General features: G+C 37.6%; 1 protein-coding gene across 1 annotated transcript in view; it reads right to left on the minus strand.

Annotated features, from left to right (window-relative positions):
• USP21 (ubiquitin specific peptidase 21) overlaps positions 1–20,838 on the minus strand; it is a 140,034-nt gene extending 119,196 nt beyond the window's left edge. The window contains exons 1-6 of the mRNA XM_053704488.1: positions 20,747–20,838; positions 17,330–17,390; positions 16,470–17,247; positions 13,264–13,323; positions 12,924–13,047; positions 3,096–3,207 (exon numbers count right to left, since the gene is read on the minus strand). Of these exons, the coding sequence (XP_053560463.1) occupies positions 3,096–3,207; positions 12,924–13,047; positions 13,264–13,323; positions 16,470–17,247; positions 17,330–17,337 (1,082 nt within the window). The 5' untranslated portion in view covers positions 17,338–17,390; positions 20,747–20,838. The remainder of the gene's footprint in view (positions 1–3,095; positions 3,208–12,923; positions 13,048–13,263; positions 13,324–16,469; positions 17,248–17,329; positions 17,391–20,746) is intronic.
• Between the last annotated feature and the right edge of the window lie 4,383 nt (positions 20,839–25,221).

Consider the following 25,221-nt stretch of genomic DNA (forward strand, 5'->3'; position numbering starts at 1 on the left):
ACGCCGGAAACAGAAAAGATTTTTTGCGCCAAAAAAGTCCGCGCCAAGAATGACGCAATAAAATGAAGCATTTTCAGCCCCCGCGAGCCTAACAGCCCACAGGGAAAAAAGAGTCAAATTTTAAGGTAAGAAAAAAAGATTGATTCAAATGCATTATCCCAAATATGAAACTGACTGTCTGAAAATAAGGAATGTTGAACATCCTGAGTCAAGGCAAATAAATGTTTGAATACATATATTTAGAACTTTATAAATAAAGTGCCCAACCATAGCTTAGAGTGTCACAGAAAATAAGATTTACTTACCCCAGTACACTCATCTACATGTTTGTAGAAAGCCAAACCAGTACTGAAACGAAAATCAGCAGAGGTAATGGTATATATAAGAGTATATCGTCGATCTGAAAAGGGAGGTAAGAGATGAATCTCTACGACCGATAACAGAGAACCTATGAAATAGACCCCGTAGAAGGAGATCACTGCATTCAAATAGGCAATACTCTCCTCACATCCCTCTGACATTCACTGCACGCTGAGAGGAAAACCGGGCTCCAACTTGCTGCAGAGCGCATATCAACGTAGAATCTAGCACAAACTTACTTCACCACCTCCATAGGAGGCAAAGTTTGTAAAACTGAATTGTGGGTGTGGTGAGGGGTGTATTTGTAGGCATTTTGAGGTTTGGGAAACTTTGCCCCTCCTGGTAGGAATGTATATCCCATACGTCACTAGCTCATGGACTCTTGGTAATTACATGAAAGAAATTACAGCTAAACACAAACACAGCAAAAATGAAAAAATAGCCTTGGTCCCAAACAGACAGAAAATGGATAAGTGCTGTGGTCATTAACAAGTTAAAAAGGTCTAAATCTTACATTAGTAGAAAACTGCCTTCCTTGAAAAGACAAAATACCACTATCCAAACAACTTGTGGAGTTCAGTATTAATCTGTGACTCAGATGGAAAAACACCACATATTCCTAAAGGTAATTCCTTCAGTTAGAGAGGTGTCAAATAAAGGTTCAACTATCCAGCAAAACATTTATGCTTTATCCCCAGTGTTTGGCAAGTATTGTATAGCAACATTTATCAGGAGACAAATCTATTCTTTGCTTTTAGCTGCATTTATAAAGGTTTTTTTTTTCTTATTTGAATAATATGTAGGTACGATAAAGTTTATAAAAAAACAAAGAGTGTTAAGACATAGTTGACACACTAAGTACGATTTTGGTAACATATTGCTGTACAAATGCTTGGTTACATTGATTCTTTTCCTGACTAGAGAGCATGAACTAAAATAAGAAAGCACAGCAAAGTATCTGACACTGAAAAATGAATTAATATGAATTTTGGTTTGTTTTAAAGTGATTGTAAAGTTTAAGGAACTAGTGCCCAGTTTCTAAAAATAATCTTAAAAACAGGGGCACTTTCATTCATTAAACTTTACGCTTATTTTTTTTAAAATACTTACCTTTGCGTTATGGAAAACAGACTGCCGATCTTCTGCCCGCATCTCCTACTCTATTGAGCAGATTGATGACGAATCTGGCTTCCTCCAATCATTGTGTGTGCCACGAGCTGGACTCCAAAGGGGGCACGCAACAATTGGAGGAAGCCGGATTCGTCATCAATCTGCTCAATACAGTAGGAGATATGGGGGCGGAGGATCAGCAGTCTGTTTTCCATAACGCAAAAAAGGTAAATATTTTTTAAAAAGAAGAAGCGTCATTGTAATGTTTAATTAAAGTGCCCCTGTTTTTAAGATTATATTTTAGACACTGGGCACTAATTCCTTAAACTTTACAATTACTTTAATTCATTAAAGGGTCAGTAAAGTCCAAATTAAAAACTCATTTACACAAAACATGCAGGTTTAAATAACTTTAATATGTATTTCTTTAATCAAACTGACAATGCTATTGGTATGCTTTGTTGAAGAGTAAATCTTGATAGGCCCAGAGAACTTCAGGAGTGTGCATGTCTTTAGCACTCAATGGCAGAACTGAACTACATTTGTAGCAGTGTTATAGTTTGATGCAGAAACTGCTGACAGAGTGCTAATGACACGTTAACACTCCTGAGGTTCTATGAGCTAACCTAGGTTTACAAATCTGATAATAGAATTAAATTGGAAAGTTGATTAAAAAGTGTATACTCTATCTGGACCAGGACACTTTAATTTTGACTTTACTGACCGTTTAAAAGGGACAGTCTCTGTGCTCACTCCCTGCACTGTATCAGCACTCTTTCTTTGCTCACTCCCTGCACTGTATCAGCACTCTCTCTGTGCTCACTCCCTGCACTGCATCAGCACTCTCTCTTTCCTCACGCTCTGTGCTCACTTTCTGCACTGTATCAGCACTCTCCTTTGCTCAATCTGCGCTCACTTTCTGCACTGCATCAGCACTCTCTCTGTGCTCACTTTCTGCACTGTACCAGCACTCTCTGTGCTCAAAACAAAATTGTTATTGTTTAAAAAACAAATAGATATCACCCCAGCTTTGCACAACCATCCAACATTGTTATATTAATAAACTCTTTAACATTTAAACCTCTAAATTTCTGCCAGTTTCTAAGCCACTACAGACAGCCTCTTATCACATGCTTTTTTATAAGCTTTACACAACAAGAGACTGCTAATTCATGTTGTGCCATATAGATAACATTGTGCTCTCTCCTGTGGAGTTGTGAAGGACACTGCACTAATTGTCCAAAATGCAAGTCAATAGATAATACATAGCCATGTGATAAGGGGTTGTCAGAAGAGGCTTAGATACAAGATAATCACAGGGGTAAAAAGTATATTAATATAATCATATTGGTTATGCAAAACTGGGGAATGGGCAATAAAGGGATTATCTTTTTAAACAATACAAATTCTGAAATAGACTGTCCCTTTAATTTATTTTAATCATATTTTTATTCATAATTAACATATTATTGGATGTTATAGATCAGATTGGACAAACGTCAACAAAACTTATATGAAACATGCCACAATATATAATCTGACACCCTGTCTGCTCTGAGATACAGATCACACGGTGAAGAAAGTGAAATGGGGGGTTATATCATTACACCGTAGTCCTCACATACCTGTAGCCAGTGAATGAGGGGACATACTTCTGGAAGACTGCTTTCAGCCGTGTTGGGTTTACTGCATCAGGAGGATCTGGGCTCCACAAAGAGGCAAGAACATCTGCAAAGGCTAATAAGAGAAAGTTAATATTAAAGGGACATGAAACAAAAACATTTTCTTTAATGATTCAGATAGCGCACACAGTTTAATCAACTTTAATCACTTTACACCCATTATCAAAATTTGCTTCATTCTCATGTTATTCTTTGTTAAAGAGATCTGTAGATAGACAGCGTGCACATGTTTGGAGTACATGACATTAAATAGTGCAGCCATCTAGTGCTCTTGCTAATGTATAACATTGTTGCAAAACTCCTGCTGATGAGTGCATGTTCCTGAACTTACATCCCTGCTATTCAACAAAGGATAACAAGAAAACAAAAAGAAATGTGAAAAACATAATTTATGTAAGAACTTACCTGATAAATTAATTTCTTTCATATTGGCAAGAGTCCATGAGCTAGTGACGTATGGGATATACAATCCTACCAGGAGGGGCAAAGTTTCCCAAACCTCAAAATACCTATAAATACACCCCTCACCACACCCACAATTCAGTTTAACGAATAGCCAAGCAGTGGGGTGATAAAGAAAGGAGTAGAAAGCATCAACTAAAGAAATTTGGAAATAATTGTGCTTTATACAAAAAATCATAACCACCATAAAAAGGGTGGGCCTCATGGACTCTTGCCAATATGAAAGAAATGAATTTATCAGGTAAGTTCTTACATAAATTATCTCTTTCATGTAATTGGCAAGAGTCCATGAGCTAGTGACGTATGGGATAGCAATACCCAAGATGTGGAACTCCACGCAAGAGTCACTAGAGAGGGAGGGATAAAAATAAAAACAGCCATTTTCCGCTGAAAAAATTAATCCACAACCCAAAAAAATAAGTTTATTCTCATAAATGAAAGAAAAAAACTTAAATCAAAAGCAGAAGAATCAAACTGAAACAGCTGCCTGAAGAACTTTTCTACCAAAAACTGCTTCTGTAGAAGCAAATACATCAAAACGGTAGTAAATGTATGCAAAGAGGACCAATTTGCCCCTTTGCAAATCTGATGAACTGAAGCTTCATTGTTAAAGGCCCACGAAGTGGAGACTGATCTAGTAGAATGAGCTGTAATTCCCTGAGGCGGGGCGTGACCCAACTCCAAATAAGCTTGATGAATCAAAAGTTTCAACCAAGAAGCCAAGGAAATAGCAGAAGTCTTCTGACCTTTCCTAGGACCAGAAAATAAAACAAATAGACTGGAAGTCTTCCTGAAATCTTTAGTAGCTTCCACATAATATTTCAAAGCTCTTACCACATCCAAAGAATGTAAGGATCTTTCCAAAGAATTCTTAGGATTAGGACACAAGGAAGGGACAACGATTTCTCTATTAATGTTGTTAGAATTCACAACCTTAGGTAAAAATTGAAAAGAAGTCTGCAAAACTGCCTTATCCTGATGAAAAATCAGAAAAGGAGACTCACAAGAAAGAGCAGATAGCTCAGAAACTCTTCTAGCAGAAGAGATAGCCAAAAGGAACAACACTTTCCAAGAAAGTAGTTTAATGTCCAAAGAATGCATAGGCTCAAATGGAGGAGCATGTAAAGCCTTCAGAACCAAATTAAGACTCCAAGGAGGTGAAATTGATTTAATGACAGGCTTAATACGAACTAAAGCCTGTACAAAACAGTGAATATCAGGAAGTATAGCAATCTTTCTGTGAAATTAAACAGAAAGAGCAGAGATTTGTCCCTTCAAGGAACTTGTAGACAAACCCTTATCCAAACCATCCTGAAGAAACTGTAAAATTCTAGGAATTCTAAAAGAATGCCAAGAGAATTTATGAGAAGAACACCATGAAATGTAAGTCTTCCAAACTCTATAATAAATCTTTCTAGAAACAGATTTACGAGCTTGTAACATAGTATTAATCACTGAGTCAGAGAAGCCTATATGACTTTGTACTAAGCGTTCAATTTCCATACCTTCAAATTTAATTATTTGAGATCCTGATGGAAAAACGGACCTTGAGACAGTAGGTCTGGCCTAAACGGAAGTGACCAAGGCTGGCAACTGGACATCCGAACCAGATCCGCATACCAAAACCTGTGTGGCCATGCTGGAGCCACCAGCAACACAAATGATTGTTCCATGATGATTTTGGAGATCACTCTTGGAAGGAGAACTAGAGGCGGGAAAATTTAAGCAGGATGATAACACCAAGGAAGTGTCAGCGCATCCACTGCTTCCGCCTGAACATCCCTGGACCTGGATAGGTATCTGGGAAGTTTCTTGTTTAGATGAGAGGCCATGAGATCTATCTCTGGAAGACCCCACATCTGAACAATCTGAGAAAACACCTCTGGATGGAGAGACCACTCCCCTGGATGTAAAGTCTGACGGCTGAGATAATCCGCCTCCCAATTGTCTACACCTGGGATATGCACCACAGAGATTAGACAGGAGCTGGATTCCGCCCAAGCAAGTATCCAAGATACTTCTTTCATAGCGATTCTCTCTTTAACAGAGGCAACTGAAGAGCTCTGAGAATTGCACGGAGTTCTAAAATATTTATTGGTAATCTCGCCTCTTGAGATTTCCAAACCCCTTGTGCTGTCAGAGATCCCCAAACGGCTCCCCAACCTGAAAGACTCGCATCTGTTGTGATCACAGTCCAGGTTAGCCGAACAAAAGAAGCCCCTTGAACTAAACGATAGTGATCTATCCACCACGTCAGAGAGTGTCGTACATTGGGATTTATGGATATTAACTGTGATATCTTTGTATAATCCCTGCACCATTGGTTCAGCATACAAAGCTGTAGAGGTCTCATGTGAAAACGAGCAAAGGGGATCGCGTCTGATGCTGCAGTCATGAGACCTAAAACTTCCATGCACATAGCCACTGAAGGGAATGACTGAGACTGAAGGCGCCGACAGGCTGCAACCAATTTTAAACATCTCTTGTCTGTTATAAACAAAGTCATGGATACTGAATCTATCTGGAAGCCTAAAAAGGTGACCCTTGTCTGAGGAATCAAGAAACTTTTTGGTAAATTGATCCTCCAACCATGTTTCCAAAGAAACAACACTAGTTGATTCGTGTGAGATTCTGCAGAACGTAAAGACTGAGCTAGTACCAAGATATCGTCCAAATAAGGAAACACTGCAATACCCTGTTCTCCGATTACAGACGGTAGGGCACCTAGAACCTTTGAAAAAATTCTTGGAGCTGTTGCTAGGCCAAATGGAAGAGCAACAAATTGGTAATGCTTGTCTAGAAAAGAGAATCTCAGAAACTGATAATGTTCTGGATGAATCGGAATATGAAGGTATATATAATGTCCTCGCTGAACAAAAGGCAGAATAGTCCTTATAGTCACCATCTTGAAAGTTGGTACATTTACATAACTATTCAAAATTTTCAGATCCAGCACTGGTCTGAATAAATTTTCCTTCTTTGGGACAATGAATAGATTTGAATAAAACCCCAAAACCTTGTTCCTGAAAAGGAACTGGCATGATTACACCTGAAGACTCCAGGTCTGAAACACACTTCAGGAAAGCCTAAGCTTTTACTGGATTTGCTGGGATACGTGAGAGAAAAAAAATCTTCTCACAGGAGGTCTTACTCTGAATCCTATTCAATACCCCTGAGAGACAATGCTCTGAATCCATTGATTTTGGACAGAATTTATCCAAATATCCTTGAAAAACCTTAATCTGCCCCCTACCAGCTGAGCTGGAATGAGGGCCGCACCTTTATGCGGACTTAGGGGCTGACTTTGGTTTCTTAAATGGCTTGGATTTATTCCAATTTGAGAAAGTCTTCCAATTGGAAACAGATTCCTTGGGGGAAGGATAAAATTTTTGTTCCTTATTTTGACGAAAGGAACGAAAACGGTTAGAAGCCTTAGATTTACCCTTAGGTTTTTTATCCTGAGGCAGAAAAACTCCCTTTCCCCCAGTGACAGTTGAAATAATAGAATCCAACTGAGAACCAAATAAATTATTACCTTGGAAAAAAAAGAGATAGTAATCTAGATATCATATCAGCATTCCAAGATTTAAGCCACAAAGCTCTTCTAGCTAATATAGCTAAAGACATGGATCTAACATCAATTTTGATAATATCAAAAATGGCATCACAAATAAAATGATTAGCATATTGCAGTAAGCGAATAATGCTAGATATGTCAGAATCCAATTCTTGTTGCGCTAAATTCTCCAACCAGAAAGTTGATGCAGCCGCAACATCAGCCAAAGAAATTGCAGGTCTGAGAAGATGACCTGAATATAAATAGGCCTTCCTTAGATAAGATTCAAGCTTACTATCTAAAGGATCCTTAAAGGAAGTACTATCTTCTATAGGAATAGTGGTACATTTAGCAAGAGTAGAAATAGTCCCATCAACTTTGGGGATTTTTTCCCAAAACTTTATAGAATTTGCTGGTAAAGGATACAATTTTTTAAACCTTGAAGAAGGAATAAAAGTACCACCTGGCTTATTCCATTCCTTAGAAATCATATCAGAAATAGCCTCAGGAATAGGAAAAACCCCTGGAGAAACCACAGGTTTAAAAACAGCATTTAAACGTTTATTAGACTGAACGTCAAGAGGACTGATTACCTCAATATGCAAAGTAATTTACACTTCTTTTAATAAAGAACGCATATACTCTATTTTAAAGGATTCCAAAAGTTTCAATTTTTGCATATAAATAAATCATCACAAACGAATCTACACAATTCAAATATCAAAACTTACCCACTTTGACCTTAAAACGAGCGTTATAATCGTTATAAAACTATATATATTATTTTAGCAAAAACGTAATCAAAGCCAAACCCCCTTTTATGCTGCCTTCAATACAAAATTATGTCTCCAATCACAATGCATTTTCGTGCATATAATTATCGCATTGTTCCGTCACCCATTGGTTCGTGCATGCGCAGATAGCCGATTTGATTCCTCAGTAAAGCAAATGAACTACTGGCACAACGCATGCGCTATACAAAATCCTAGCGATTGAATAGCTATTCATTCACACAGGATACGGCTTGTTGTAGAGGATGACATGTAAGATAGATCGCGCATGCGCAGTACGGACAAAGTCGGCCATCTTGATAACTCAGGTTATCATGAATTATTCGTTCTTCAAACCAAAGCTTATAACGGTGGGTTTGGAATTCAATTTATTTTTGAAGCAGAATATAGAGAGAATGGTAATAATATGACAAGCAAAGCCAATTACAAATATTAATATCAAAGATTGATAGAGGGATTTAAAATAAGTTTTTTCAATCGTTTAGTGTCCCTTTAAATAAATAAGTAGATTTGTCAGTGTCAATGTCTGAGGAAGGATCTTCTGTATCAGATAGATCCTCATCAGAAGAGAATAAATTATTATGTTGTTGTTGGTCATTTGAAATTTCATCAACTGAATGAGAAGTTTAAAAAGACTGTTTACGTAACTGAAAACTTTTTTGGCGGCAATAATAACCGGAAATGACACACTCGCGTCACTAATGAAGCAACCGTGTGTAAGGCTTCGGCGTCAACTATGATGCCGGAAATGACGAAGTTGCGTCACAGACGTATTTTTCGCGGCAAAAAAATTCTCGCGCCAAGAATGACGCAATAAAGTTTAGCATTTGATGCACCAACGGGCCTAATACCACCCGCAATTTGCAAGAAGTAGTCAATTGAAAAAAAGACTAAACCCCAGGTAAGAAAAAAAAAATTCTTAAAAAAATGTTTATATTTCCCAAATATGAAACTGACAGTCTGCAGAAGGAAATACATGAACCTGACTCATGGGCAAATATAAGTACAATACATATATTTAGAACTTTATATAAATGCATAAAGTGCCAAACCATAGCTGAGGTGTCTTAAGTAATAAAAAACATACTTACCAAAAGACACCCATCCACATATAGTAGATAGCCAAACCAGTACTGAAACAGTTATCAGTAGAGGTAATGGTAAATTGAGAGTATAACTTTGATCTGAAAAGGAAGGTAAGAGATGAATCTCTACGACCGATAACAGAGAACCTATGAAATAGACCCCCGTTAGGGAAATCATCGTATTCAATAAGTGATATGCCCTTCACATCCCTCTGACATTCGCTGTACTCTGAGAGGAATCGGGCTTCAACAATGCTGAGAAGCGCATATCAACATAGAAATCTTAGCACAAACTTACTTCACCACCTACATAGGAGGCAAAGTTTGTAAAACTGAATTGTGGGTGTGGTGAGGGGTGTATTTATAGGCATTTTGAGGTTTGGGAAACTTTGCCCCTCCTGGTAGGATTGTATATCCCATACATCACTAGCTCATGGACTCTTGCCAATTACATGAAAGAAATAGAGGTACATTGGAAAGTTGTATGTTCTGTTCTATCTGAATCATGAAAGACATTTTGGGGGGTTTATATCCCTTCAAGCAATGATAACGGTCTGTATAAATTGCATAAAACAACAATTAGTGACAAAGCACATTAACAGGAATGATTACTATAAAAGTTGTATGTGCAATTGTAACATTTAGAAAACATAAAAAAAAAAAAAAAAAAAAAAAAAAAACAACATTTCATGCACCTCCCTATAATCATGACTCCATGAGTGCTGCCATTTTGGAACTTAGGTTATACTGCAGGTAGCTGAAGGAGAGTTGCTGCACATGCACAAACAGGTCTGCACTGTAATGTAATGAAAGATAGATCTTAACATGGCAGTACCCATGACTAAAGGGAGGCAGGGAATAGCCTCAGTACTAGGTTTAGATAAATGTATTTAGTGTTTAATGTCCCTTTAAAGCATTTCATTTTTAGAATAACAGTCAGAGATGACGAACGCACTTGTCCACTACTGTTACATGTTGGAAAACAGGAAGTGAGCTGTTGAATTCAGAAAGGGAAATCAAATTGCAGAAATAGAGCACAGACCATGTTTTGCAAGATGGTCATGCTGTAATAATAGCACTAAGGACATATACACTATTGGTGCACACACAACTATTAGGGAAAAGATAAATGGCTACAGTTAAAGGGACACAATATTTCCTCTGTTCTTTCTAATTGCTTATTGATCTAAAGCTCTCCACTCAAGTGAGATGATCTAAAAATTCTCGTCAGTACGGCGAGGGCCCTCAAAAAATTGTAAAAACTAAAATTTGACCTCGCTATACAGGGGTTCTGTATATAAAGGAGACTCATACTTTACAATATAAAGGGCTAAAAAAATACCAAAGATTACGTGTGCGAGTTTTTGATCATCAGACCCTAAAAAAGAATGTTTGTGATGCTTTGTTATTTTGATACATAGATGTTCCTGTACTGAATAAGCCAACTTTTTTTGTGGGAATTGTCCCTTTCAGCCACTGAGCAATAGAATCCCAGGACTCACTTGTACATAACAAGGAAAAAAGTGTTAGTAGAGTCCAAACCCCATGTAGTTGTAAATGGAGTTAATCCTCTCTTTTCTTATTTTGTTTACTTTTCTAACCAAATTGTTAAATCCATCAAATGAATATTTTTTACACTATATGAGGTGTTAAACAATTTACCCATTTACCCTGTATGAATTATGTTCTCCCAGGAGCTTGTTCTTGCATTTTCAACTGTTATGTATAATGCTAATATTATATAGATTTAAGATTTAAGTTGACTTTGCTTATGAATAATGCTTGCTCTTGATTCCCCCACTAAGATTTGGACTATAATTAGTTAATTCATGGCCTACTTGTTTTTAACCAATCAATGGATTTTTAGAATGTATTAGACACACATGTGCACCCTTAGTCTATGATTACGGTCTAAAGACTGAAACCGGTCAGACTATTGTGACCATGATTTCACCAAGTTTCCTCCTGTTTTTAACGATGTTCAAATAAAGCTGGATTTTTTATCTTTTGACTTCTGAGGTTCTGGGAACTCTTTTTCTGATATCACGTGAACATAATCATACTCTTCCTGTTAGCTTCACTTTAACCCCTTAATGACCAGTGCCTCTCCCTGCCGCGATCTAGCTAAAAATGGCGAGATTGCACTATTTGTGCATGCCCCACAAGTGGGGCAGTGCATAAATAGAGTTGCAGAGTCACCAATGCAGAGAGTGACACTCCATGTCCCTCTCTGCATCGGGCAGCAGTGGTGATGATCGTTGGTGGTGTGAGAGGCGGGCGGCCCATTGCTGGAAAGGGGCGGGACCGGAACACTACAGAAAAGAAAAACTCAGAGCGGCAGGGAGGGAGAAGGAGGAAGAGGGGAGTCCTAGAGTGGAGGGGTGTTACAGGGTAGGGAAATGATCTTGGAGGGGGGCAGCTACACTACAGAAAAAATGGTGCTAATTTATTTTTATAAAATTATAGAAAACTGGGTACTAGCAGACAGCTGCCAGTACCTAAGATGGCAGAAATCAGAGGGATCAGTGAGGTGGGAAGGTAAGGGGGTAATCGTTCACTGAAAAAAGAAAAAAAAAAAAGTGCAAAACAGTATACTGGCAGACTTTCTGCCAGTACTTAAGATGGGGGTGAAGGAAGAGAGCTGTTTGAGAGGGATCAGGTAGGGAGGGTAATCTCTACACTAAAGATAAAATTAACCTTACAAGCTATCTGATTAACCCCTTCACTGCTGGAAACAATAAAAGTGTGGTGCACAGCTGCAATTAGCGGCCTCCTAATTACCAGAAAACCATGGAAAAGCCATATATGTCTTCCCAGAGAAGCTTTTACAACCATTTGTGCCATGATTGCACAGCTGTTTGTAACTAATTTCAGTGAGAAACCTAAAGTTTGTGAAAAAGTGAACAATTTTTTTTTTATTTGATCACATTTGGTGGGGAAATGGTGGCATGAAATATACCAAAATAAACCTAGATCAATACAATACTTTGGGTTGTCTACTAAAAAAAATATATAGTTTTCATAGGTAAATAAAAAAACAAGGCTCTTTTTTTGTTTAAATGTAGTGATTGCAAAAATGCTCTGGTCTTTTGGGGAAGTTTTAGTCTGAAATGCCCGGTCTTTAAGGGGTTAAAATGTAAACAATTTTTACTTAAAGGACCAGTAAATACAGCATATTTGCATAATCAACAAATGTATGATAAAAAGACAATGCAATAAGCACTTAGTCTGAACTTAAAAATGAGTAGATTTTTTTTCAGTCAAGTTTTAAAGTTATGACTATTTCCACTCCTCCTCTATCATGTGACAGCCATCAGCCAATTACAAATGCATATACTTATATTCTTTGATTTCTTGCACATGCTCAGTAGGAGCTGGTGACTCATAGTGTAAATATAAAAAAAGACTGTGCACAATTTGTTAATAAAGTAAATTGTAAAGTTGTTTAAAATAACATGCTCTGAATCATAAAAGTTTAATTTTGACTTAAGTGTCCCTTTAATCTTTTTGTGCACACAATTGAAAATAATTCATATACTATGGCTTTTTAAAGGTGATGAAGATAAGGTAATAATTAGACTGATAAGATGAGGTCTGCTTTCACAGCTAGCTGTGGTTTCAATTAGCAGAAACAGCTATTCCATATACAGAGTTATACCTAAAAGTGCAATTTCTCATACATTTTTTACTCTGTAGCCGGTATAACAGGTCATTGCAAACACATTAAAAAGAAAAACTATTTTACAATACACTGACCCTTTAAACGATTTGCCCTGATAATTTCAGTGCACAAAAAATTACCCAGAAGCCATAATGTAACTTATTGTTACCATGTCTAACAGGAACTGCATTTTATCCAGTTCTGTTCCACACTTACCCTCTGTGAGCTCTTGTTGGGCCCTGCAAGTGTTCGGCTGCTCCTGGCGATACTCCTGACGTAGGATGTAATCCCTCAAAGGCTTGGTGCTGCTCAGACACTGAAGTACAGCGTTCATAAAACACTACAAAGTAAGTAATGAAAGTGTAAAAGTTACATACAAAGCAGCAATAGTAAAGACTAACGTCTCATATGTTACAAAATCTATTATGTGCCCTCTACGGACATATGCTCCAGAGAAATAAAATATTTATAGGTCACACTACAGATTTGAAATGCTGGAGTGATGTCATAACGCAGAAAACATGCAAGAAAAAAAAAAGATTAAATAAATACTTACCGTGTTACCTAAATTCCGGAGTCCGACACGTCCGGAGCCAAGTACAGGAATCCGTGGAGGCTGCAAAAGATGAAAAATTAGGGGAGAAATGTGCCAGTCACATTTGTATTAAATCTTAAAAACTACAGCAAACGAGCACAATCTTTATTTTCATACTCCAATCCTATAAAAGGCCATTTTAAATAATAGAACTGTGGCTCAAATTATGAAGTGAGATTTGTTAAAGGGACATTGCACACAATAAATAAACATAAAGCACTCATTTTGAAAAACACTATTTATTTTGAAATGAATAGAACATGGTGCACAACTAGTCAAAGGAATAGATTGTTCATTGGCTGATAAAAGCATCACCTATAGCTCTATTGGTTAACAGTAATACTCCACACAATCATAAAAAAACAAAAAAAAAAAACAGCTGGTTTTAGTATGGAAAATCTGTTGTTGTTTTTATTATTGTGTGATTTTGTATAACAAATAGTGTAGTAGCTGTTGATTATACAATATTTCTTAATTTATTTTTATTTTTTAATCCTGTCATATGGCAGTTGGCTAGATACTAGGAATGTGCATTTGGATCCTTATTTAGGATCCGAATGCGGAAGTGTGTGCTATTTGACTCTTTTCAGAGCTGGATTGATTCTTTTGCAAGATCATCTCGTTAAAGGGACAGTATACACCAATTTTCATATAACTGCATGTAATCTACACTACTATAAAGAAGAATATGCACAGATACTGATCTGAAAACCCTTTTAAAAACATACTTAGAAGCTCCCAGTTTAGCCATGTTAGGCTGGGACACCCACTGGAAGTGGCTGGGAAAGCAGGAAGAGCAGACCCCCTTCCCTGCATATGAAAAGACAGATTACACAAAGAGGAGGAGCAGGAATCTGTAAACTTCCGTCTACATCTGGAACTTTGGGGCTTGATTTGGAGTCCGAAAATCAGCACGTTATTAAAAAAAAAATAAGCAAAGATATACATTGTTACAAAAACACTCCCAGATGGGCTATATAAATGAATCATCTACCAAACATGTATGCAAAGAAAAATCTAGCGTACAATGTCCCTTTAAGGTCTGTGTAAATCCTAATCTTAAAGTAGTGATTTTGCACAAGAATCAATCCGGCTCCGAAAGGAGACAAGTAGCACATACTTCTGCATTCAGATCCTAACGAAGGATGCACAGGTCTATTGATACACCACCAATTAACTACTTTTTTTTTTTAGTTAATGGCCTATTTGAATGGCATTACCTCACTTGTCATAAGGAGGAGACCCATCATGGCTGTGTGTACAACTGACTCTGAGATGCCTCCTCCCTTTCCTTGTATCTCTTTCTTATCTGTTAATGTACGCTGAAGTTTCTGGGGTAAATCCACCAGTGCAGCTCCTTGCAGGCCAGGCATGGTGGTGCGGTTTTCCTGAAGGTTAGTGCGTGTCCTCTCCTGTCCGTATCCCTCTGGGGACTGAGCAGTATTAAGGACACATACACTCCTACAACTGTGCTTCCTTCCTCATCCTCTGATCGGATTTTTTTAAGACTATTCTAGGTGCCTCAGCAAGATCATCTCCAGGGGATTAATTAGCTGTAGTGCCATGCTGGGTTTCTCTAAGGAGATCAGCGTGAGAGTGAGGGAGTAGACAAAAAGGTGAAAGGCCCAAAGTGAACATACTAAAGAGAATACTTAAAGGGACAGTTTACTCAAAAAATTTCTCCCCTTTAATTTGTTCCCAATGATCCACTTTACTTGCTGGAGTGTATTAAATTGTTTACAAGTAGCTCCTTTACCCTTATATTGGCATTTGAAATTGTTGATTTAGCATGTGGTATCCCCACCTATTCTCAAAGTTTGTGGCCGCGCGTACCAGCTATAGATGAGCTTTGAAAACACAGCCAGCAGAAGAAATTACACTCCCAGTGTGATAAAGCAGAGATAAGGTAATAAAATGTTGATTTTCCATTGTTCTCTCAAAGTATTGGTGATTGTTTTAAGGACAGATATAAGATAAAGAAGCAGGTATATTTGCACAATGTGATACAGTAATGAGATCGGATTATATCTACAAGCTCAACCCATTTTATTAGGTTGTGGCTTCAAAACACAAAATCAGAGCTTTAATATACACAAATAAGCCTTAAAAAGCTAATTTTCATACATTTTTTACTCTGCAGTTGGCAAAAAAAGCAATTGTAAACACATTAAGGGAAAAACTATTTTACAGCATACTGTCCCTTTAAAGCTAAATCCCTACAGTATTGTTACCCTGACCTTAGCGATGTATTCAACGCTACAGTAACAAACACAGTTGTTCTGTAAAAAAGGCACTAAATGCCAAGCGCTGTATTTAGTGGCAATGTTTAAACAGAACAGCTGCACTCTTGAAGAGAGGAAAAGGCTTTTATCTTTTGGAGAATAAAAAAAAAACTTTTAAAAAGGGAAAGTAAACACCTTGTAATTACAAGTCATTTCTGTTGTCTTGAAATATAACATCATGTCAGCAAAGTCTAAAATTAGCATCTTGTTTTCTGCATTTTTTTTTTTAATAAACAAAACCTTATCCACTATTTGCCTTATTTGGAGGAGCCAATCCAGGTTTTAGTCTGCAGACAAGGCTAACTACAAAACCAGTGGGGGTCCCACCAATTGTGATTGGCCCTTGTTTTTCGACCCCAATCTGCCCAGGATCCACCCAGCTCTGCCCATGACAGACCCTGACCTCACCCACTGAGCCCCCAGGCTCTGCCCGAGGCCTGCCTTCTGGGAAGTGCCCCCCTTATAACTATTTTCTCGAGACTCCACTGTCATATTGCTAGTATAATTTATTTCAGCTCTTATTTGTTAAAGCCAATTATTGAAAGATATGTATAGCAGGGTTCACCTTTTTCAGGTATGTGAATGGAAAAAAACAAACACACAATACAATTTTCATGTATGTTACATGAAAAGGGGGGAAATTAAATAATGAGAGTCTACTGAAAAGTTATTTTGCTATGCATAACTAAACCATTAATGTTAAATCACAAGGTTTTTGCTGTCCCTTTAAAAGGGGCACTAAACACATTTCCTGCACTTTCCATAAACCCTGAAAGACAACATACCAAGGCTAACAGCTGCTGCCAGGTAAACTCCTGCACTTGCGAAAAGCAAACGTTGCTTTAATAAAGGTTAGTAATGGTTTATACACTGATTTGTACTTACAGGGGAAGCGACAGATGAGATTTTCTCTTGAGTTAGGATTCCATTCACAATAGGGTCTTTGTTGGCAAGAGAACACGATGAATGTGGGGGCTGGTGATTTATTTTCTCCTGGCATTTAAGGGGTGATAGCTTAGTGCCACCATCAACCCGAGAGGACGGCAGGGGTGTATCGATGGGTTTTTGCTGCTTGTCTAATACTGGCAGCACATTGAGTCTCTTTAAAGAGCTGCTTCTTCTCAGGATGGAGGTATCCACTGAAGATTTCCTGCTGGAAGAGGCACTGCGTTCCCTCACAACCACCCTAGCCAACCCTTTAGTGACATCCTCAGTCCTGTCTCCACTCAAGCTCAGATCTCCATGGCTTACGGATTTTGACCGGGAGAGACTGCTGACCCTGCTGTCCCGGGGCTGAGATGGAGGTTTATTGACTGGAGCTGAGCTAGTAACTCCAAGCATATGATCAGCCTTTATTGGCCCTCGTTTGCTCATAGAAGAACGAGAAGTTTCTGCACGGTTTGCACTGCGGCCTCGCTCTGTCTTTCCTTTCTCATCCAATGTGGGCCTGGGAGGCAGTGGACGCAGCTTGGGAGCAGAAGATGGGCCATTGCTGAACAAAGTAGTAGCATAGGCTGAACCTTGGCGTTCTTGGCTAACAGAACGGTGGCTGCTCAGAATTTTACCAGCAGTGGTAAGCTGCGAGGCGGTGGCCAAAGTGTCTCTGATTCTCACTCTAGGTTCACACACTTGAGGCATTGTTGGCCTAATGGAGAGGGGTGCCCTATGGATAAAAATGAAGATATCAACATTTATGTGTAACACATTTAGCAACTCCAAGTTATTGTTATATTACTTATATGTACCTCATCATTTGTGCTTTGTAGGCAGTTTGTATTACGGTTGCTCCACTGCATATTTCTTCAGCTGTGGAGAGAGTGTATTCCTCTGTGTTATCAGGAGGTAAACTTGTGAAGTGCTTTAAATAAACACAATTAGCAAAAATCACATCCTACAGGGATTCCTCTGATTTTTAAACTACTGTTTTTAACCACTTTGTTGCTACAGAGAATACAAATTGACTGCTTTTGCTGTAGAAATATTTATCCCAGTAAAATAAAAAGGATTTGTTTACAGTATAGTAGAGATCAAATCCTAATAAGATGGGCTATTTAAAGTCAATAAACCATAAGTTGGTGGTTCCAGTATACTCATGATTGTTTCTGGAGATGAAAGAGCTTTATTGTGCTCTTGATTGCTGTAGGCTTTATGTGGTCACATGGGACATACCAAACTAATTTTACATTAGATAATAATATAACATTTACACTTGGAAACTGTAAACAGAATTGTCTTAAATAAAATAATTTAAGCATTCCTTGTAACTTATTGCAGGTGTCAAGAGGACGTATGGTGCCTTATTCATTAGACCTAATGGTAAGTTATCAACTAAAGGGACAATAAATGCCTTGTAATTACAAAAATGGATACATTAGGTAAGTGTGAAAATGTCTGAATGCATTAATGCCTTGTTTGCTGCAAGTGTTTTTCAATACCCATACTCCACATACATTACTTGGAGGAGCAAATTCAGGTTTGTTACTTAAAGGGACAGTCTACACCAGAATTTTTTATTGTTTTAAAAGATAGATAATCCCTTTATTACCCATTCCCCAGTTTTGCATAACCAACACAGTTATAATATATTTTTAACCCCTGTGATTATCTTGTATCTAAGCCCCTGCAACTGCCCCTTTTTTCAGTTCTTTTGACAGACTTGCAGTCTAGCCAATCAGTGCCTGCTCCCAGATAACTTCACGTGCACAGTGTTATCTGTATGAAATACGTGAACTAACACCTTCTAGTGGTGAAAAACTGTTAAAATGCAATCTGAAAAGAGGTGGGCTTCAAGGTCTAAGAAATTAGCATATGAACCTCATAGTTTAAGCTTTCAACTAAGAATACCAAGAGAACAAAGCAAAATTGGTGATAAAAGTAAATTGGAATTTTTTTTAAATTACATGCTCTATCTGAATCATGAAAGTTTATTTTGGCCTAGACTGTCCCTTTAAATGGACATGAAACCCCCTCAAAAAATACTGCATGATTCAGATCTATTATAAAATTTTAAACAACTTTCCAATTGACTTCTATTATTCTATTATCAATTTTGCTTCATTCTCTTGGTACCCTTTATAAAAAAAGAGCAACAATGCACAACTGGGAGCTAGCTTAACACACCAGTAAGCAAAAGATAAGATGTATATTTGTGCAGCGAATTCCCAGTTCCTGAGCATACCTAGTTATCCTTCCCAACATAGGATACCAAGAGAACAAAGCAAATTAGATAACAGAAGTAAAGTTGCTTAAAACTGTATTCTCTATCTGAATTGAGAAATCATTTTTTGGGGTTTAATGTCAAGTCTAGGCACTATCTCAGTAAAACCATCTTTTGTAGAGCTGCAACAACTAATCAACATAATCGATAATAATCTATTATGAAAATAGATGTCAACGAATCTCATAATCGATTAGTTGGTCTGCGATTAGTTGGTCTGTGCACAGCACCAGCTGCTTAACTCCGATGAGCTCCTGCACATGGTATTGTGTTTTATGGTTATGCCCTTAGCCTAAAGGACATCTACAGACGTTTATTTTTCACTTTTTCAGAACAGTATACGTTTCTAACTACTCCTGGCTTATGTGCAACCCAGAAATAAAATAGGAGTCATTTGGATTGTTTATATTAAATCAGGTGATTTCGGACTTTGCTTTGCATGATATAGTGCCGAGCTTGTTTTGTACACCTAGCCCTAAACTGAAGGTATTTGTTATTTGAATTGATGTGCACTAATATCTGTTTGCACAAATATTAGCGCATCTCTTGCTATTGCTGATTATATGTACTGTATAGATAAATGTGTAAGGCTTTTATCCCGTTATTGATATATAGTCCTTAGTGCCTTTGACCTTTTTTTTGTTTTTTTATTATTTTAATAAATTGTAAAATGTTCCAAATGCAACCTCTATAAGTATATATCTGTTATTTTAAGAGTGGATTAGATATTTTCCCTACCCTTATAGCTGATTATTTACCATTGCATATAGATATTCAAGATATTTTTATGTAAGAATGAAGTCCAGGCTTACTTTGTTAAGAGGCCCCTTGAATTGGTGGAACTAACAAAGATAAATATCCCACCTTGGTGAAATTGGCAAAACCCAACTTACGCATCTCAGGCCCCTCAACACCATCTAAGCGCCATTTCTTTGCTGCAGGCAACATAGCTTGCAAAAAGAGAGCCAGCCTCAGCCAGGAGCATGTGGTCATGTTGAGATTTTTGCATTTTAATGCAAAGTTTTTGGAAAAGTGAATAACAGAACATTAGAAATAGTGGTAGTCTATCTCTTTCTACTTCTACCTCTTTTCAAACAGTTTGTGGTTTTGTTTAATTATAAAAATTTGTTCTGCTGCTTACACTCAGGTTGTGGATTTTATTTTAAATATAAGATATATTTTTTTTTATCCGATTAATCGGAAAAAAAAAAATTGGTCGAGTAATTGATTATGAAAACAATTGTTAGTTGAAGCCCTACATCTTTGTTTCTTATATGGTCACATCTGCCAAGAACAAATTGGGGATGCATATGTGGAGGGGTTTTGCTTGTCAAGTATGAAATGTGCCCTTTAAATCCTAAGTGTTCGAAAATCCCTTCAAAGTCTAACGACCCTTTAAGAGTTACTTATTTGTACAGTGAATGTCTGTATAATTACTGTACAGCCCTTTACCAGCTGGTTCCTATGCCTTTTTAAGGATTCCACACGGGGATAGAATGTGTATTATCTTGATATTAATTGGGTTTGCAAACATGCTTTAATTCATCACAAAACCTTATCATGCTCGTTAAATAGATCAAATAAACTAATTGCAAATAATGAACATTAGCTATGCATCATATTTTACAACTGTTTAGCTTCTTTTCAGAAAATATTTAGTTCAATGCCGAATATCTAAAGACATAAGCAGCATGGAAATCTATGGCTGATCTAGAAAACTGCTCTCTTACCTACAGCTCGGCAGCAACTAAATCTATATGTAAGATAATGTTATAATAAGACCGGTGTACATGACCTGTGTTACTCTTCTCATACAACATAACTCTAAATTTAGTAGATATATCATTGCTCACAAATACACTATTCGCTTTACTCTCACCATCTTATATAGTGTTCCTCCGCGGCATGACTTATCTCAGCGCCGCCATGTATTGGCAATTATTACCTGAGTACCCGCTCCAGCTTGTGTTGGTGTCACGGCCTACCCCTCCCTGGCTTCATAGCAACCACAGTATCCGTGGCCATCTTGCTTTTTACCATTTGGCTTCATTTCCATACTGCGCACGTTCCAGCTTTCCACGCCTATTGTTTACATTTGTTGCTATGAAGCAGTTTTCATTACTCTGAGCTCTCATACGATGTAACCAGGTTTGATGGGGGCGTAATACCGACACTTTCGTTTATTAGCACTGCTGTCATTTCATGGTTACTTTTGTGGCTAGATAACATATTATTTGCTTTTATCGGAACTAAACCGTTTTATAATTAATGTGTAAAGTTATTACAGAGTTTTTATTTACACGTTACAATGAATACTTACGGGATAGCAATAAACTTAGAGGTACCTAAAAATAACTCGAGGGTTAAAATTAGACACACATTTCCAATATAAAATGATGCAGACAGATAATTATGTGCGAGAATTCCTAATCATAATGGGATCTAAAAAGATTGAAAATAACGTGTCACACTGATATGGTGAGAATAGTTAAACACATAGTTGAAGTACAGCTAGGTACTTGTAGAGCATATCAGATCTCAAGCGGAAAATAATGCTGAACTAAGTAGCACTAGTTACACAACTGGTTAGTGCAAAATTTAGTAGTGCAGGGTCTATAGTCTAAATAAAGGGACACTAAACCCCCATTTTTTCTTTAATGATTCAGATAGCGCATGCAATTTTAAGCAACTTTCTATTTACTCCTACTATCAATTTCTTTCATATAGGTGGCAAGAGTCCATGAGCTAGTGCAGTATGGGATATACATTCCTACCAGGAGGGGACAGTTTCCCAAACCTCAAATGCCTATAAATACACCTCCTACCTCACTCATACTTAAGTTTTACAAACTTTGCCTCCTTGGGAGGTGGTGAAGCAAGATGTGCTAAATTCTTCAGTGAAAGGTGCTTCTAAGCATATTGAAGCCCAGTTCCTCTCTAAGTACAGTGTTTGTCTGAGGGTTGTGAAGGGAGTATTGCCTGATGATGCCATGTTTTCACCTATGGGAAATCTATTCTAGGGCTCTTTGTAAATTCAGTAGCAGGGATTTATCTGCTGCCTCCTTTTACAGATCGACATTATACTCCTCTACCATTACCTCTGCTGATAGTTTCAGTACTGGTTTGGCTGTCTGCTATATGTGGATGGCTGTCTTCTGGTAAGTATATATTATTTTTAAGACACTCTCAGCTATGGAAGGCACTTTATATTATAAAGTTCTTAATATATACTGTATTGCATATATAAGCCATGAGTCAAGTATGTTAATATTTCCCTTTGCAGTCACACAGTTTCAGAATGGAAATTATGTTTATTGGAGAATTTAGGTATTTTTTTCGCAGGCAAATTAAGCTTGCGGTGACGCAAATTGCATCATTTTATTGCGTCATTTTTGGCACAAATCCACAGCTGCTGTGACGCGAGTTGCGTCCTTTCATTGCATCGTTTTTGGTGCTAGGTCGCGCCTGTTGTGACACGACTTGAGTTGTTTCATTGCGTCATTTTTGGCGGGAGTTGCATCTTTTCAGTGTGTTCTCGGCGGCAAAATGTGTTATATTAAGCCTCTCCCTCTAATGCTCACTGCTCTCATTATATTATAGAGAGCTATGATGTTTGCTTTTGATATTACTTTTTTGTATAAGAATTTTATCATAAGAATTTTTCCCGTTCCTGAAATTGCTATATTGAGAAAATTGGATATTTTGTTTAAATGTTATTTTTTATTTTTTGTTACATTTTGCAAGATGTCTCAAACTGATCCTGCCTCTGATGTTACTATAGGAACTAAGTTGCCTGAACACAATTCTACCAAAGCTAAGTGTGTTTGTCGTAAACAAGCAGATCTTATTTCTTCAGCTCAATTATGTGGCATTTGTTATAGCTAATTATTACATGCTGATAATGTTTCTATGAGTACAAATACATCTACTGTTATTCCTTCTCAGTCTAATGTACCTGATATTCCTGCATATATGAAAATAGTTATTTCTGCAGCCATAGAGAAGGCTATGACTGCTATTCCTCCTTCAAATAACTGTAAAAGGTCTTTCCAAACTTGTCATAGATCTAATGAATTTTGTACTGACCGACAGCATACTGAAATATCCTCTACTGATGAGGGTTCCTCTGACTCAGAGGATCCAGCATTAGAGACAGAAATTGACAAATCTTCATTTTTATTTAAAATTGAACATATTCGTTCTCTATTAAAGGAAGTATTGTTTACTTTGGGTATTGAGGAGTCTAGTCCTCCTGATAACATAGCTAATAATTGTTTAAATTCTGTATTTAAGACTTCTGATGTTACTTCTGAAGTTTTTCCTATTCCAGATACTATCTCTGATATGATTGCTAAAGAATGGTCTAAACCTGGTACCTCTTTTAACCCCTCTTCTAGGTTTAAGAAGCTGTATCCTTTACCTGTGGTTAGTCTAGAGTTTTGGGAAAAGGTCCCTAAGGTTGATGGGGCTATTTCCACTCCTGCCAAACGTACTATTATTCCTATGGAAGATAGCACTTCTTTTAAGGATCCTTTAGAAAGGAAGCTTGAATCTTACCTTAGAAAAGCATATTTACATAATGACTATATTCTTAGACTAGCTATTTCTATGACTGATGTTGCTGCTGCTTTAACTTTTTGGTTGGACAGTTTAGCGCAGAAGTTATCAGATCCTAAACTATCTAGCATTGTTTTTTTACTTCAACATGCAAATAATTTCATTTGTGATGCTATATTTGATGTCATTAAGATTAATGTCAAATGCATGTCTTTAGCTATTCTAACTAGAAAAGCTTTATGGCTTAAATCTTGGAATCCTGACATGGTGTCTAAATCTAGATTATTATCTCTATCTTTTCAGGGTAATAATTTGTTTGGTTCTCAGTTGGATTCTATTATCTCCACTATCACTGGGAGTAATAGAGTTTTCTACCCCAAGACAAGAAATCTAAGGGTAAATTTAAAGCTCCCAATCGTTTTTGTTCCTTTCGTCAGAATAGAGAACAGAAAACCTCTCCTTCCCCTAAGGCCTCTGGCTGTAGTTGGAGACCATCTCTGAATTGGAATAAATCCAAGCCTTATAAGAAACCAAATCCAGCCCCTAAGACTGCATGAAGGTGCGGCCCTCAAACTAGTTCTTCTATTGGGAGGCAGACTAAAGTTATTTCATGACATTTGGACAGATTCTGTCCAAAATCAGTGGATTCAGAATATTGCTTCTCAAGGGTATCAAATAGGTTTCAGAATAAGACCTCCCATGGGAAGATTCTTTCTTACTCATGTTCCAAAAAACCCTGTGAAGGCTCAGGCTTTTCTGAAGACCTAGAGCTTTCAGGGGTGATTGTACCAGTTCCTCAGCAGGAACAGGGATTGGGTTTCTATTCAAATCTATTCATTGTCCCAAAGAAGGAAGATTCTTTCAGACCAATCCTGGATCTGAAAACTTTAAATCGTTTTGTAACGTCCCAACTTTCAAGATGGTGACTTATACAGACTATTCTGCCTTTTGTTCAGCAAGGTCATTTCATGTCCACAATAGACTTACAGGACGCTTATCTTCACATTCCGATTCATCCAGACCACTATTGTTTTCTGAGATTCTCTTTTCTAGACAAGCAATTTGTCGCTCTTCCATTTGGCCTAGCAACATCACCAAGAATTTTCTTGAAGGTTCTCGGTGCCCTTCTATCTGTAATCAGATAGCAGGGTATTGCTGTGTTTCTTATTTGGACGATATCTTGGTACTAGCTCAATCTTTTCATTTAGCAGAATCTCACACAAAGCAACTAATGTTTCTTCAAAGACATGGCGGGAGGATCAATTTACCAAAGTGTTTCTTGATTCCTCAAAGGTCACCTTCTTAGGTTTACAGATAGATTCAGTGTCCATGATTCTTTCTCTAACAGACAAGAGAGGAATTAAATTGGTCTTAGCTTGTCTAAACCTTTAATCTCTATCATTCCCTTCAGTGGCTGTGTGCATGGAAGTTTTAGGTCTCATGATTGCAGCATTGGATGCAATCCCCTTTGCTCGTTTTCATATGAGATCTCTACAGCTTTGCATGTTGCACCAGTGGTGCAGGGATTATACTCCGATATCACAATTGATATACTTAAATCCCAACACTCAACTCTCTCTGACTTGGTGGTGAAACCTTCACCTTATTGTTCAAGGGGCCTCATTTGTTCATCCTTCCTGGACTGTAATCACAACAGATGCAAGTCTTACAGGTTGGGGAGCTGTCTGGGGGACAGCACAAGGGGTTTTGGTTACCAATCAATATTTTAGAACTCTGTGCTATTTTCAGAGCTCTTCAGGCTTGGCCTCTATTGAATCAAACTCTTGTCAAATCTCTGCGATTCATATCCCAGGTGTAGACAATTGGGAAGGGGATTTTCTCAGATAACTTTCCAGGTCCAGG

The sequence above is a fragment of the Bombina bombina genome, chromosome 1, assembly GCF_027579735.1.
Source record: "Bombina bombina isolate aBomBom1 chromosome 1, aBomBom1.pri, whole genome shotgun sequence".
NCBI classification, from domain to species: Eukaryota; Metazoa; Chordata; class Amphibia; order Anura; family Bombinatoridae; genus Bombina; species Bombina bombina.